The following is a 16,918-nucleotide window of genomic DNA, read 5'->3' as shown; positions in this document are numbered from 1 at the left end:
GGGGTCATTATTCGTCTTTACTCCGGCACTAAAAAAAGATCTTTACTGCTCAATGGCCTCAAGTGCAAAGTATACAGCAGGTTTTGTAGCCCTCCACTGGCAAGTGGGGGCGTCTCCATATGAGTAAAAAATTTTCAAGAGGGACGTTAAAAACAAACAAACAAACAAACAATCACAGTAAATGTTTATTTAATATATTGAATTTTACTTTCTTTTACTTTCTGGGAGATGTAAATTAGTTTTTCAAATCAGCATAAATTGCAGAAAGACGTGGCTGACGAAAAGTGTCCTGGCGACTTCGCTGAGGTTACTAGGTTAGAAGTCACACCAAACAATGTCTCAAAGACTAACTTTGCTACCAACTTGAATTCAGACATATAGGTAGACACAATCAGATGCTTTGATAAATTACAATGTATTCCTTAATTATGTATTGAAAATAACCTTGTTTTTGTGTTTATGAAGCAGCATGTCATTAGGTTTAACTGTAAATGTTATCATTTCTGAGATCTCTTTCATTTTACAAAGACATATAATTCTATATTTACCAACTAGGAATTATGTCGACAGCGTCACTTTAAACTCAAAGGTGTAAATTCATTCAAAATGGCTGATCAATAAAGTCACGTAATTGGAGATATACAGTAAGTTAAATTATTGTACTGTTTTGATCAATTTATACTTTCATAAAGATGTTAGTCTAGAATTTTTTTATAAACTGAGTCTTTACTTGTTGTAGATTTAACTAAATTGACTCATTTCAATACTTATAATAAATTTACAGCATATTTTTGAGAAAAAAATCCTCTTCGAAATCTAAAATTCAATTTGCCAGAGATAGTATTTAAAGACTCTTTGCAGATGGCTCTGTCAAAAGCACAATTACCAGGTACATCTCAACACTTCGTAGAGTGTGGTATTGAATACTGTGAGAGAAACTGTGAATTTTACTTCAACCTTTGTGACACACGATTATGTAAACAATGCAGGGGCACACATCAAAGAAGTCCAGAGACAAAAAGCCATGAAGTAGTCCTATACCAACAACGAAAGCGACAAGTGCCCACAGAAAAATGTAAGATCCACCCCGCCAAGGATTTAGAACTTCTTTGTGATGACTGTAAAAGCCCTATTAGTTCCAAATGCACTGCCACCCAAGCACATAAAGGTCACACATTCACTGACCTGGAATCAATCTATACAGAGAAGTTTTTCCATTGTCAAAGAGAAATTGCAAAAATTCATGACTATTTCCTGCCAATATCCAAAGATTTACAGAGAGAAAATAATGGAGATGCCGAAGAAATCAAGAAGATAATGGAAAACATAAGAACCTCCTTGAAGGCTGAAGCAGAGTCCCTTAAATGTCTGATGGACTCTGTGACTTCTGAAAATATTGAAGAAGTAAACAAAATAAAGCAGTCATTACTGGAAAAATTAAATAGTCAAGATATAACCATTGAGAAGTATATTACCTATCTCAATGATCTGGATAAAAAGTTCCATGTTTATTTGTCATCTTTAAAACCTTCAAAACTTTTAACTGCAGAGGACATACAAATACAACGCGTACCAGAAGCAACAAAACCTGTGATACCTGTATTTATTGCTGGAAAGTACAGCAAAAAAGATATTGCCAAATTACTAGGAAAGATAACTTTTCCAAACATAAAAGAAGAGATGAGAAAAGAACAACCCCTGAAAGAAAAAAATTGTACATTATATCTGAAACCAACAAGCTATCAAGTAATGAAAGACAGTAAACTTATTTAAAGACTCTTTGCAGATGGCTCTGTCAAAAGCACAATTACCAGGTACATCTCAACACTTCGAAGAGTGTAGTATTGAAGACTGTGAGAGAAACTGTGAATTTTACTGCAACCTTTGTGACACAAGATTATGTAAACAATGCAGGGACACACATCAAAGAAGTCCACAGACAAAAAGCCATGAAGTAGTCCTATACCAACAACGAAAACGACAAGTGCCCACAGAAAAATGTAAGATCCACCCCACCAAGGATATAGAAATTCTTTGTAATGGAAAGTACAGCAAAAAAGATATTGCCAAATTACTAGCTAGGAAAGATAACTTTTCCAAACAAAGAAGAGATGAGAAAAGAAAACCCCTGAAAGAAAAACGTTGTACATTATCTCTGAAGTCTGAAACCAACAAACTATCAAGTAATGAAAGACAGTAAACTAACATCTAATGTGAAAAAAACAGTGTCTTTATCGTCCTCTGTCACTGAGGTCAGGGAGTTCACTGTTCCAGATGTTGACGACATATTCCATATGTCACTAGATCAGTCAGGCAGACTCTGGGTCAGTGATAATAATGGTAACCTTGTCCAAACAGATCTACAGGGGAATCAGCTACAGAAAATAAAAACTAGTGGTGTAAATGGTTACCATACCGTGACACTGGACGGAGATCTGATCTTTACAGACATGGACAACAAAGTCATTAATAGGATAACACTGGATAACAATATTACCGAATTCATTAAAACAAGACACTGGATACCATTCTGCATACATTCCTCCCACACAAATGGGGACTTACTGGTGGGGATGGTGACAGGTGGAGAGGCTCAAGTCTCTAGGTACAACAAGAAAGGAAAAGAACTACAGAACATACAGTGGGATAACAAAGGACAAAGACTGTATAGATATCCAAACTACATCACAGAAAACATCGATGGCAATATCTGTACATCAGACTATGATAAAATGGCTGTAGTGGTGGTGAATAAAGTAGGAAAACACAGATTCTCCTACACAGGTCAGGAGTCAAACTTTCGTCCCCATGGAATCTGTACTGATGTCCTCGGTCACATACTGGTGTGTGATCTGCAAAATATTCACCTCCTTGATAAGGATGGTCAATTCTTATCTCTACTAATCACGCCAAAACAAGCATCTTTTCCCAGTAGTGTATGTATGGATGATGAGAACAATCTTTATGTGGGACAAGATAACAACACAGTTAACATTATTAAATATCTCCAATCAACAAATACAGAATAGTGTGCTACTGTATTTTTCACTAGAAGTTTGTGTATCTTTCATTTATTCTCCCTGTAATTGAGGATATAATTATTCAATAAATTATAAAAAGAATAAAAATGACTGCAAAGCAAAACTATGAAAATGAAAGTCTATTTTAAAGCATCAAATGAAAAAAGTATGCTTTATTATTGCTGTATCAACGTAGAACGTGAACAAAATATATTATTTAATAAACATATAGCTATGAATACCTTTATACGTCCAGAAAAATAAATTTACTCTGTTTAATCAGTTTTGAAAGAAAGTAGAAAACTATTTGATTCAACAACTAGGGTCATAAACTGAGCTGAATACATTTGATGACAAAAGTTTTCAAAGTTTCCATATACATCTATACCATTTTGCTGAGGAATTGTCATCTATACTTCCTGTGTTTGCAGCATAAACATTCAATTGATTGGGCTTATTTTATGTGCAATCTTAATATTCATCAGTTTAATTATAATCTTTGCTTAAAAGAAATGAGGGAAGAAATACTAGTGAAGCATTTCCCCTTGCCCCCCCCCCCCTCCTTCGCCACGGATCCATACAGCATACGCATTCTTTCATCATCACTTAGAAGCTCATCTGGTATTCTGAAGAACAAAACAATATTGTAGGCACATCACACAAAGCACAGTATTGTTAAATCCGCTACATGTTGCTCCAGGCATGGTTTAAATGCCCCTTGTCATATATATAATATATATCCTTGTCATATATATAATTGCTATTGGGGGTAGAACATGTGAGTTCTATATAGAGTGTCAGTGAAGTCATGGGCCTCATACTCAGTACTATATAGAGTGTCATTTGTCTTACCAATTAAGTTAAGGAAAATATAGCAGAAATATTTGGTGGAAAATCTTTATTAAATAATTTTTTTAATAAAGGAGGCTTCCAAAAATTTATATACTTCAGTAAATAATGATTCCTAATTCAAAAACAATGAAGGAATATGAGCATTTAGACCTCCAGTACGGCGGCCAACGGGAGGTAACTTTTGCTAAATTTAGGTCCCTCGAAAACTATCTATAGAGTGTCGGTGAAGTCACGGGAATCATACTCAGTGATATATAGGATGTCAGTGAAGTCATGGGCCTCATACTCAGTACTATATAGGGTATCAGTGAAGTCACACGCCTCATATTTGTACGTGTTTCTTTTTACTCAAGCCCTAGAGGGGCTTGAGTTATCTAAAACGATGCTAGGTCATCGATTTACAATTGTACTCGGTTTTAAAACACGAAAATATATTATTTTGGTACATAAAAATATTTCTAGAAACAAAAAATAAGCTTATCTTGAAAACGTCTGTATATTCATAGATATTAAGTGTTTAATGTCGGATTCTTTTCTATGGCGAATGAACAATGAGTGAAGCCTCGCATCCGCAACAGTTTTTATACAGAAATTTCACGCTTTCCTTTGCGTAGGAATCCCAGGTAACTTTCAGTCGCCGTATCCTTGGACGAGTCCACTGGTGACTCTGAAAGGTTACGCAGGTTACCCCCATCATTAACAAATATTCTACAATGCATGGCCAGAAATTGGATTGCTGTGCCCCCTCCCCCCAACTGATATTGTAACTCATGTGTACTTTGATTGACAATAAATAATAGCACAAAATAAATTGATGATACATTCTCCCTCATACGTACGTTTGTTTTTCTAAAAAATAGTATTATCGTCAGTTTGGTAATTGAACCTCCTATATTACTTTTTTTGGATTCGTACGGAATATGTTTTGGACATGTCGCACAGTGGATGGATCCGTAGTCACGTGGATTATTTGCAGCCCGCAGCCCCCCTTTGAAAATTTTTTTCTACAAGCTTGTAACAAGCTATTTGGATTGATGTTTATTAAAAGTTGTCATAGGCGTCGGAAGCAAACTGAAAGTGGGTGGGGAGGGGCTAATTAAAAAGTGGGGCTAAACCAACAAACACGTAAACCCCAATTTTCAATGCCTATGTTATGTTTATCTTTGCAACCCCCCGCCCCCCCCCCCCCGGTTCCGACGTAACGTAAATTCATCTTAAAAAGTAGTACGATCAATTATATTTATTCTAATCAAATTCACTATATGAATTTTGTTTCATGTACATGTATTTTATTCAACAGAAGATTGAGCTCAATAGTCCTCATCTTATACCATTTTAGGATATTAATTAATGACACTTCCTAGCTGACTTTCTACAGCTTGAGTATCTCTGACGTTTTGTCAGTATATACTTGTTCATTAGTATACAGTGGAATATGTCACTTTTAAAGCATGCATAAAATGAAATTTCCGTGATATTCTTGTGTATATGAAGCAGATAGGTTTACAAAAAACTAAAATTAATACTGCGCACTAAAAAAAAAATTCAAGAAGGGCGTTAAAAACAAACAAACAAACAATCACAGTAAATGTTTATTTAATATATTGAATTTTACTTTCTTTTACTTTCTGGGTGATAAACATTAGTTTTTCAAATCAGTATAAATTGCAGAGAGGCATGGCTGACAAAAATTGTCCTGGCGACTTCGCTGAAGTTACTAGGTTGGAAGTCACACTAACCGATGCCTCAAAGACTAACTTTGCCACCAACTTGAATTCAGGCATACATGTATAGGTAGACACAATCAGATGCTTTGATAAATTACAATGTATTCCTTAATTATGTATAGAAAATAGCCTTGTTTTTGTGTTTATGAAGCAGCATGTCATTAGGTTTAACTGTAAATGTTATCATTTCTGAGATCTCTTTCATTTTACAAAGACATTTAAATCTATATTTACCAGCTAGGAATTATGTCGACAGCGTCACTTTTCAAAGGTGTAAATTCATTCAAAATGGCTGACCAATAAAGTCACGTAATTGGAGATATACAGTAAGTTAAATGATTGAACTGTTTTGATCATTTTATACTTTCATAAAGATGTTAGTCTAGAATTTTTTTTATGAACTGAGTCTTTACTTGTAGATTTAACTGAATTGACTCATTTCAATACTTATAATAAATTTACAGCATATTTTTTGAAAAAAAAAAAACCTCCTCGAAATCTAAAATTCAATTTGCCAGAGATAGTATCTAAAGACTCTTTGCAGATGGCATTGTCAAAAGCACAATTACCAAGTACATCTCAACACTTCGTAGAGTGTGGTATTGAATACTGTGAGAGAAACTGTGAATTTTACTGCAACCTTTGTTACACACGATTATGTAAACAATGCAGGGACACACATCAAAGAAGTCCAGAGACAAAAAGCCATGAAGTAGTCCAACAACGAAAGCGACAAGTGCCCAAAGAAAAATGTAAGATCCACCCCTCCAAGGATTTAGAACTTCTTTGTGATGACTGTAAAAGCCCTATTTGTTCCAAATGCACTGCCACCCAAACACATAAAGTTTTCCCATTGTCAAAGAGAAATTGCAAAAATTCATGACTATTTCCTGCCAATATCCAAAGATTTACAGAGAGAAAATAATGGAGATGCCGAAGAAATCAAGAAGATAATGGACAACATAAGAACCTCCATGAAGGATGAAGCCGAGTCCCTGAAAAGCATGGTGGACAAAATGACTTCTGAAAATATCGAAGAAGTAAACAAAAAAGAACAGCCATTACCGGAAAAATTAAATAGTCAAGATATAACCATTGAGAAGCATATTACCTATCTCAATGACCTGGATAAAAAGTTCCATGTTTATTTGTCATCTTTAAAGTCTTCAAACATTTAACTGCAGAGGACGACATACAAATCCAACCCGTACCAGAAGTAACAAAACCCGTGATACCTGTATTTATTGCTGGAAAGTACAGAAAAGAAGATATTGCCAAATTAATGGGAGAGATAACTTTTCCAAATATAAAAGAAGAGATGAGAAAAGAACAACCCTGGAAGAAAAAGTTGTACATTATATCTGAAACCAACAAGCCATCAAGTAATGAAAGACAGTAAACTAATATCTAATGTGAAAAAAAACAGTGTCTTTATCGTCCTCTGTCACTGAGGTCAGGGAGTTCACTGTTCCAGATGTTGACGACATATTCCATATGTCACTAGATCAGTCAGACAGACTCTGGGTCAGTGAATGTGCTGGTAACCTTGTTCAAACAGATCTACAGGGGAATCAGCTACAGAAAATAAAAACTAGTGGTGTAAATGGATACCATACCGTGACACTGGACGGAGATCTGATCTTTACAGACATGGACAACAAAGTCATTAATAGGATAACACTGGATAACAATATTACCGAATTCATTAAAACAAGACACTGGATACCATTCTGCATACACTCCTCCCACACAAATGGGGACTTACTGGTGGGGATGGTGACAGGTGGAGAGGCTCAAGTCTCCAGGTACAACAAGAAAGGAAAAGAACTACAGAATATACAGAGGGATAACAATGGACAAAGACTGTATAGATATCCACACTACATCACAGAAAACATCAATGGCAATATCTGTACATCAGACTATGATAAAATGGCAGTAGTGGTGGTGAATAAAGTAGGAAAACACAGATTCTCCTACACAGGTCAGGAGTCAAACTTTCGTCCCCATGGAATCTGTACTGATGTCCTCGGTCACATACTGGTGTGTGATCTGCAAAATATTCACCTCCTTGATAAGGATGGTCAATTCTTATCTCTACTAATCACGCCAAAACAAGTATCTTTTCCCAGTTGTGTATGTATGGATGATGAGAACAATCTTTATGTGGGACAAGATAACAACACAGTTAACATTATTAAATATCTCCAATCAACAAATACAGAATAGTGTGCTACTGTGTATTTTTATACCCCCCGCTTGAAAAGCGGGAGGGTATATAGTGATCGGGATTTCCGTCCGTCCGTCCGTCTGTCCGTCCGTCTGTACGTCCGTCCGTCCGTCCGTCTGTTACGCTTTTTCTCTTATCCGCAACTCCTCTTATACTACTGAGTGAAATTAAATGAAACTTTCACAGAATCTTTATTACATATTGCCATTGTGCACCTCCTATTTTACTTTTTTATTCGACGCGTATTTTAGGTTTCCCAGAGCAAAACATGGACATTGTCATTTTTTTTCACTAGAACTTTGTGTATCTGTCATTTATTCTCCCTATAATTTAGGACATAATTATTCAATAATTCATAAAAAGAATAAAAATGACTGCAAAGCAAAACTATGAAAATAAAAGTCTATTTTAAAGCATCAAATGAAAAAAGAAATTGGATAAAAAATGTTACGGACATGTGTTTGAATTAAAAGAGATTATTAAGTAAAATCATGAAGACTAAATCATTGAAAAGCGTCGTTTGCTTCTTTCTGAGCACCGAGGACATTATTTATTGAACAGCCCTCGTATGTTTAGGATTTTACAGAGCAAAACATGGACACTGCTGTTATATTCATATGGGAGGCGGGGGCATCATTTAGTGAGCTCATTGCTCACAGTACCTGTAGTTTTTCTCTGTGATAACTCTTTGACAGTTAGCAGAGTTTATTTCTTGATTCTTTGTAAATCTCCTGCGATTGCCTTTGTGTTAGAGGTCAGTTGGCGACAACTACTGAAAATGGTATTGGAGTCAAATGTAAAAAATTAATGTATTTTTTTCTGCAATTGCTGCGATGTTAAATTCCCGTACTGATAAATAAGAAAGCATTTTATTGTTTATATTTACATCTATATTGAAAATCATTCAAAGTAGAATTAAATTTGTTAATTATTTTTTGTCAGATGAATATGTCATTGTAACTTTGTAAAACTGATGGATCGTCCATCGTTCAAGAAAACTACACACGTGGCTTCCTCAATATGTTGTTCATGCACAGATTAATAGCAATTGTCTGCATAAGAAATAAAGGGGGGGGAATCAGTAAATTAAAGATTTCTTGATCAGAGGCTGTTCCAAAGAAAGCATTTTATTGTTTTTTTTTTAAGTAAATGACACTATCGGGACACCATAGGTTGTGACTGTTTTGTATGGCAATTATCGATGACAACTTCAATGAACGTCTTGAAACAATCTGATTAAAATCAGATCCTCTGATCCGCTCACAAAAAGGTCTTTATGTGAGCGGATCAGAGGATCTGATTTTATCAGATTGTGTCTTGAAATATACCGAGCTTATTAAGTATGCAGACATAAAAATGCCTGAAATAGACCAAAATGTTTTACATGGCTTTTTTACACTGATCTAAGCCCAAAGTGTTCAAATGGTAATAGCTTGTCAGAATTTTAATTTAATTATCATCTTTACTGCTTGTGACTGTAGAATAATTTTTAAAATCAAAGTAGCTAATTAAATAGAAGAAGTGGAACCCAAATCCAGCACTTTGAACCGGATGAAGCTTTTTAGCTATAAGGAATGCAGTATTCAATATGTTGCTTTATACAGTAAAATTTTGGGTAAGGTCTTTAAAAATTCTGAGGGATAGACTCCACTCCATGGCTCTAAGACTCAACTCTATTACGCCCCACTCCCCTTACCGTAGACGTTTTCTGGCGCAGCAATCAAATGCATTCGCAAAATATTTTTAGTTTTTTACATGCATGTTAATAGTTACATAACGAGAATGCATTCGTGACATGTGACTCAGCCGCCCTGCCGGAAACGTAGTAAACCCGAAAGTTGTGCATTTGGAAGTAGAAATACTTTTGTTATTTGCTTACTCTAATTTAGGTTTCATCATGGATAAGATAATTTTCTGCCTTCTGTGTTACGTCAGCTTCACGATGGCAGGTGAACGTATTATCTTAAATTACTAAGCATGCATCTTTCTTCAAATAAGGGGGAAAAACCTTTTAATGTCATGGGCATTTGTAAATTATCGATGTTATAATAGGAGTTGTAAGATGAACATACGCAATAAACTGCTTCCTTCTCGACAATATGACTAATTGTGGAAGGGTAATATAGTTTTAATAAGACTGGGTGATGGTCTGGCACGGGCGCTGTTTCAGCAGAATTCAAGTTTTATTTATAAAGTTTACATTGGAGAGCATGCATCTAAATACAACACACAGGGTCTTGACATTCATTCGTTACGAAAAATAAACTTCCTACATATCAGCAAAACAGTTATTCACTATATTTTTGATAACAAAAAATAGGTAATGTCAAATGAAACAGCATTGAACTCACCAAAGCCCCTGGTCTAGCAAGGTTAGTCTGAAGTTTCTGTCCTACATGCAGTAAAAAGGGCTACATTTCATATCTGGATTTTTCCGGACTTTTCAATTTTTCAAATCCGACATTTTATACTGTGGAATCATTTGAATTCGTGGGGTTCAATGTTCGTTGGTAAGCAAAATTTGACCTGTTCGTGGGGAAGTAATTTCCTAGGTTACTCGACGATGGTTCAATGAATTAGACGGTCTAATATGTTTAAAAACTTATGATAAACTTATGATATAACATAACAGTTTCCGCTTTTCCAATTCGCGGTTTATAAAGCGTAAACTGCCCCAAGTTATGTTATATCGTATAATATAATTTGAAATCAGCTTCAATCCTTAAATAAATTAAAGAGTAATAAAGAGTATTATTTGAAATAAAAGAAAACTAAGAGTATAAAAGTTTTAAAAACGACTAAATGTTTGCCATCGCTTTCAGTCATATTTGTGGTTTTGATATTTGTTTTTAGGAGGGCTGTTCAATAAATAATGTCCTGAACTCTATTACATAAAACACATATATCATATGACATTAAGCTTGACTTTTTGCATTATTGAATCTTTAATGAATTTGTAACAATTTTTGTGACCACTTTTCATCAAATAATTTCACTGTGAGAAGCTGAGAAACAAGGGCTATTTGATACACTGCCTTAAAAATAAAGGGTAAAGAATCGGTAAACTAGAGTGAAATTAAACGCTTCATTAGAGCTGCTGTAAAACTCGTTAAGAATCCAAAAGAAATATTTACTGAAATATGTAAAATTTACGGCAACCAAGATATGTTTTATAGATAAATGAGCAGGTTGATTTCAATGATAAAAAAAAATTATATGATGGGCATCAAAAATGGATACCGTTCTTTCCAACAAAAATTAAAACAACTTATGTACTGTTTGCCAAATTTCACCAAATAATATTTTATGATGCATGATTGACTTTAAGACATTTAGCAAATTTGATAGACATCATTTCGGGAGTAGTTTCCGTTTGACAGTAAAAAGCTTAATGCTCAAAGGTCACCCTTTGTTTTGAAAAATATGTGAAAAAGGCAGCGTATAGGAATATAAAAAAAAATTCAAAATATCATAATTGTAGTTTACCATGTTATTTGAAATTCAAACAGATAATGTAGCTTGAATTTATTGCTTAAAACTCTCGAAACAAAATTTACAACAAGATGTACTTGACAAAATCAGCAAAGGTCTGAGAAGAGAAAAGAATTGCAAGAGCACAAAGACAGATTTATATGCAATTTTCTTAAATATTAGTGGTCTTGTTGTTCAAATTCGTATTCAGGGAGGCAGTTTAATTTCTGGAAGAGTCTAGAAAGCAAATTTTTTGCAAAAAAACGAAAGGTTAATGAGAGAAAGGAACCAGAATCAGTTATCCACTATATTAAATTTCGTCATGACAGCGTCCAAACCCCACAACCTGAAGAGTTAAGGACGTTCGATCCCGATATTTTGAGCGTATTTCGCGCATGTCCTTTATTCATAAAATTAAGCATCTTTTATAGGTTCTAACAATAAAACGGAATTCTACAATGCAAATTAAACTATATTCAATGAAAAAACCGCGATTAAATTCCATTCAAGTAGAATTAGACTAGGGACTGTATTTTGTGGCGGAAGGTTTTTTAGACGAAAATGATCAGTTTCTTCCATTTGAACTATAACAGTACTGTTAATTTTACATTCCTATTTTCCATGCTGGTTGCACACAAAGCTGTTTTTTTTTTTTTGCAGTAAAATATGTTATGCTGGTTTTGAAATATCTATTAAATTATTTCTTATGAATTCTATCAACAAAGTGTGACAAATATAGTGAATATATTCTGAAATTCCGGGAAAAAATTGAGTCAATTTTAACGTAAAATTCACACTTATTTAGTAATATCTGAAAATGTACATCATATGCCCCCACTTTTGATGTTCTTTTCTAAATATTCAAGATAACTTTAACCTACTTGCTTAAAATCAGAAAAAGTTTAAGACTTTAAAATAATTTTCTTGCTTATTATATTTTCAATTCCGGAAAAATAACATTTTATAAGTGCAGAAAGGTCAAATAATTGATTATGCGAAGCAATTTGAAACTTTTCTTAGTCACAATTTTTAAGTGTCTTTTTTTAAACCGACTTAGAATTCATTTTGTTTCATGCTTTAATTGGATAAAAATTTTGGAGAGAAAATGTCGAAGATGTAATTTTTAATTAAGACACAAATTTCGGTGCAGAAAGGTCATATTAAATGTACTGTAGCGCTAAAAGAAGCATATTAACCCCCAATTTTTTATTTGAATTTTGATTAAGCCATGTATGAAGAAACTAAATATATACTTGGCAAAAAAAGTTTAAGACTTTAAATATCAGGATAGAACGTCGTTAGGGAGTTTTTGGGATAAACAGAAAGTTAATTTTTTTCAAATTGACAATATTCGCCAGATCTTTCGCCTTTTGACTTGTTTCATTTTCCAAACTTGAAAAAACAACTTTCAGAAGAAATAAACGAGTCCCGGAAATCATGAGATTTGCCATTTTCCAGTATACTAAGGGTCATTCCCAAAAATGAGATCTAAAAACAATCAAAAATTGGATAAAAATTTTACGGACATGTGTTTTAATTAAAAGAGAAAATTAAGTTAAATCATTAAGACTAAATCTTTGAAAAGCGTCTATTGCTTCTTTCCGAGCACCGAGGACATTATTTATTGAACAGACCTAGTATATTTTATGAAAAGGGGATTTAAATCTCCCTGTGGAAAGTGTTAATTCTATTAAGAAGGATATGGAGATAACGAACAGTATTCAATCTCAAAGTCCATAAAACAATACAAAATAAGAGCAGATCAAACACGGACCTCTAAAACATCAGAGGCGGGATCAGGTGCCATGTAGGAGTGAGCATCCCTGCCGACAGGTCCTACCCGCCGCGTGCTCGTTGTCATGATCAGGAAATAACGGGAAAAATCCGTCGTCAATTCAGTGTATAAATAATGGACTAACAATTGTTATGAAAAAAGTCAGTCAGCCTTTGACTCAGTGATAAATTGTACTGGTACTTGCTGACAAGGTCATTGTAACGACCATAGAACTTACGAAATGATGACTTTAAACGAAACTGCTGATATTCTTGTTTCATCAACTTGTTTGTCAATAATTTACCTCGTTTTAGAAATTGTTCAAACGTAGAGCATGTTCTTGCGTATCGAATCAACTGAGGTATATATACTCCGTATGCAGGTGATGAAGGTATATTGCTGCACAAGTAAGGGAAGCTGACGATAGAAAAGTTAAAGTCATCACGTTTATCATATAGTTTTGTTGTTAGATAACCATTAGTGTCTTTTTCAAGTAAAATATCCAAGTATGAAACAGAAGTGTCGGACTCTGTGGTATCTTTAATCTCAAGCTCACCAGGATATACCGTATCGACGTAGGAATGGAAATTATCATTATTAATTGACAATACGTCGTCGATATATCTGAATGTCGAGTTGAAGGCAACAGCAAGTGTTTTCTTCTTTTCACGCATAAGATTTTGCATAAATTCTTCTTCATATGAATATAAAAATAAGTCTGCTTATAACAGTGCGCAATTTATACCCATGGGAATTCCAGTAGATTGTTGGATTGATTGATTGATTGTATGTTGTTTAACGTCCCTCTCGAGAATTTTTCACTCATATGGAGACGCCACCACTTGCCGGTGGAGGACTACAAATTTTGTCCTATGCTCGGCACTCAGAGCCTTTGAGCAGTGAGGGATCTTTTTCGTGCCAGCACCTACTGCGACACGGGGCCTCGGTTTATACGGTCTCATCCGAAGGACCGGTCTCCACGTCCCGCAGTGGGATTCGAACCCGCGACGTAAGGATTGACTCCTAACTTCTCGACTTTAGAGCAGACGCTCTTACCACTGCGCCACGCGGGCGACGTAGATTGTTGGAATACCTGGTCTTCAAAAACCACATAGATATTGTCAATCAGAAACTCAAGCATCTTCTTTATGTCAACTTCAGAGTACTTATGTGTGCAATCAGAATCTGTTTTCACAAAATAATTTTGCAAATGACCAATGACAAGGTAAGTAAATTTACGAGTTCTATTTTTATTGAAGAAGCAGCTGTCAATAATTTCAAAAAGCCTGGATTTTAATTTTAAAAAGGAAATCAATATATAATAGGGAAGAAGTGCAGTCTCCTAAAAAAAACAATAGATTAGAAATCAATTAATGCAAAAAGTACCATCTCCTGAGACGTGAGTAGGTAATTCGTGCACACGTGTCACTGAAGCGGATATCTATTTAATAATCCGTAATTGTTTCTATAAAGCTTATTCTTCTCAGTTTTTTTTTATTTGTAAAACCCAATAAAAATCTTATCTTATATTAATAATCCATTTCTGGAATTAAAAATGGCAAAATACTTCGGAGAAAAATTGGTTCTTCTTCTTATATGTTATGAGTAGCATTTCAGCAGGTATTTATTCTTATGTAGATTTCGCACTTAGCTCCTTTTTCAAGTTTTAGTAAACTTATTTAAAAATAAATACTTGACTTTTGGGGAAAATAATTTCGTTTAAATAATTTGTATATTGAATGTTCAATTTTACATTGTAAGTCAAGTGGCCAAGAGGGACCTATACATTGGTCAAACCGAGGTCCGGATGTCCGGAGGGGTGGCTGCATGGCTGGCGTCACCAAGACAACGAGGACCACGATAATAAAAACCAACTAGCAAATGGACATCACTTTTCAGGTCAAAAAATGAATTCAATTCGGGAGGAAAGACTTTGATAAAATTTTATCAATTTTAAGAATTTAAACACCTAGTACATTTCACTTTCTGTACCATAAGTCTTTGATAATAGTATGAATTAGATATTTGTACTAATGTTTTATCATTGTTAAATATCTTTCTCAGATTTCATTGAAACAACTTAATAAATCTAATAGATTTTATTGATGCATACATTAACTTTTGCATTTAAAAGGTGGTTAAAATAATCATGAGATTTTTGCACAGGTTCCTTTGGCAGAAATATGAAGTTCGAGTACTGTACCAAAGACCCCAATGACATAAACGATGAAGGGTTCTGGCCGGCTGGAAACTACTGCATTCTTAAGCACGGGACTAGCTGTCCTCCCTGGGGTAAAACTTTCCACCATATTCTGCAATGCATTTAATCTTGCTCTTGCGGCTGTTTTTCTTAATCAGTGTTTGATTGTTTCTTCAACGTGACATTAGGTTTTAAAACTGGAAGTATACACTGGGATGACGAGGATTCTAGGAACAAGAACTCTTATGGTGGAACACTGCCCACAGGAACCTATAACAGGAATACTAGGATAGAATACTGCTGCAGGTATGTCAAAATTACCACCATATAAAATATGTAATTAATGAAACATTCACATTGCCAATTCCTTCATTTGAATCCCATCATAATTACGTCTTGCTATATAGGCAGCAATTTTGCAAATACACATAAGTATCCTATCATTAAAATGGTTCTAAAATACAGTTATGGTTCAGTTATGGATAACCAGATATTCCGAAATTCTGTGTCCATTACCTTTAAAGATGTTACAGTGTTTGTCAGATAATGTCAACAACGATTTTGTCGAAATTTTGCCAAAATGCATATTATTGCTTTGGTCAGATTAAGATTATCTTTATACTTTCAATTGAATTAACTTAATTTTAATACATATTCACTTTCAAACACAGAGAAGACGGTTCGTATACCAATGAGATAAGGCTACCGACAGAAAAACCTTTCTATCTGTTAAGATTTACGTCACAGTGTCAGGTGATCAGGGGGATGTACATCAGAGAGGAGAAGGTACATTTTGATGACGAGGATAAAAGGAACATAAACTCTGTAACCGGAAGTTATCCCTACGGAGCCGGGGGAAGAAACCACAATCTTTATTACTGCTACTATTCTCCTCTTTAAATCAAATCATTGATGTTGATTGCATCAATCTACCATCTTAAATAAAGATTGTTTCAATGCAATTATTTTTTTTTTATTTATTTTTCTTTAAATTTGTTATATCTTACAAGGAAGCACATATAATTCTGTTGGAATTTCCATGGGTACCAACTGCGCTCCGTCATTAGCAGACCTATTTTTGTATACATACGAAGGCTGTTCAATAAATAGTGTCCTGAACTGATGAAACACAATACAGATATCATATGACATTAAACTTGACTTTCTCTCATTATTTAATCTTTAATGAATTTATAAAAGTTTATATGACCACTTTTCATCACATAGTTTCATCGTGAGAAGCTGGGAAACAAGGGCTATTCGAGACACTGCATTATAAATGAGAGGTAAAGAATCAGTAAACTAGAGTGAAAATAAAAGATCATTAAAGCCTCTGTAAAACTTGTTAAAAATCCCAAAGAAATATTCACTGAAATATTTGCCTTTACAGCAACCAATGCCTGTTTTATAGACAAATGAGCAAATGGATTTCAATGAAAAAAATTATATAATGAGAATCAAAAATGGGTACCGTCCTTGCCAACAAAAATTATAACAACTTGTGTACTGTTTGCAAAATTTCAACAAATAATATTTGATGATGTAGGATTGACTTTAAGACACATAGCAAATTTGATAGACATCATATTGGGAGTAATTTACACTGTTTTAAGAAAAAGTAGGTCGGTAAAAAAGCTTAGTACT

At 34.3% G+C, this 16,918-nt stretch overlaps 2 protein-coding genes and 1 pseudogene across 3 annotated transcripts; all 3 read left to right on the top strand.

Moving 5' to 3' along the window:
- Positions 1–575: 575 nt before the first annotated feature.
- On the top strand, positions 576–3,059 carry LOC134269776 (uncharacterized). Its single transcript, XM_062751986.1, has 3 exons — positions 576–644; positions 862–1,646; positions 2,312–3,059. The coding sequence occupies exons 2-3, from the start codon at positions 862–864 to the stop codon at positions 3,027–3,029; spliced, it is 1,503 nt and encodes a 500-aa protein (XP_062607970.1). The 5' UTR covers positions 576–644; the 3' UTR covers positions 3,030–3,059.
- Positions 3,060–6,143: 3,084 nt separating this feature from the next.
- Positions 6,144–7,828, top strand: LOC134269778 (uncharacterized; annotated as a pseudogene).
- A 1,841-nt stretch (positions 7,829–9,669) lies between these two features.
- On the top strand, positions 9,670–16,236 carry LOC134269781 (uncharacterized). Of its 2 annotated transcripts, none has more exons than XM_062751991.1 (5): positions 9,670–9,778; positions 14,836–14,973; positions 15,241–15,366; positions 15,463–15,580; positions 15,946–16,236. In XM_062751991.1, the coding sequence occupies exons 1-5, from the start codon at positions 9,727–9,729 to the stop codon at positions 16,172–16,174; spliced, it is 663 nt and encodes a 220-aa protein (XP_062607975.1). In that variant the 5' UTR covers positions 9,670–9,726; the 3' UTR covers positions 16,175–16,236. The 2 variants fall into 2 exon arrangements, with proteins under 2 accessions (XP_062607975.1, XP_062607976.1); XM_062751992.1 differs by lacking the exon at positions 9,670–9,778 and adding an exon at positions 14,557–14,694.
- Positions 16,237–16,918: the final 682 nt, after the last annotated feature.

The sequence above is a fragment of the Saccostrea cucullata genome, unplaced genomic scaffold, assembly GCF_032062105.1.
Source record: "Saccostrea cucullata isolate Sc308-1 unplaced genomic scaffold, CSIRO_AGI_Scuc_v1 ctg2016, whole genome shotgun sequence".
Classification (NCBI taxonomy): Eukaryota; Metazoa; Mollusca; class Bivalvia; order Ostreida; family Ostreidae; genus Saccostrea; species Saccostrea cuccullata.
This window is presented reverse-complemented; position numbering and strand designations above follow the sequence as displayed.

Coding starts and splice junctions, on each gene's coding strand:
- LOC134269776 (XM_062751986.1), top strand. CDS start 862: ATGGCTCTGTCAAAAGCACAATTACCAGGTACATCTCAACACTTCGTA. Junction 1,647..2,311: donor AAAGATATTGCCAAATTACT/AGGAAAGATAAC, acceptor ACTAGATCAGTC/AGGCAGACTCTGGGTCAGTG.
- LOC134269781 (XM_062751991.1), top strand. CDS start 9,727: ATGGATAAGATAATTTTCTGCCTTCTGTGTTACGTCAGCTTCACGATG. Junction 9,779..14,835: donor CGTCAGCTTCACGATGGCAG/GTGAACGTATTA, acceptor TTACATTGTAAG/TCAAGTGGCCAAGAGGGACC. Junction 15,581..15,945: donor AGGATAGAATACTGCTGCAG/GTATGTCAAAAT, acceptor TTTCAAACACAG/AGAAGACGGTTCGTATACCA.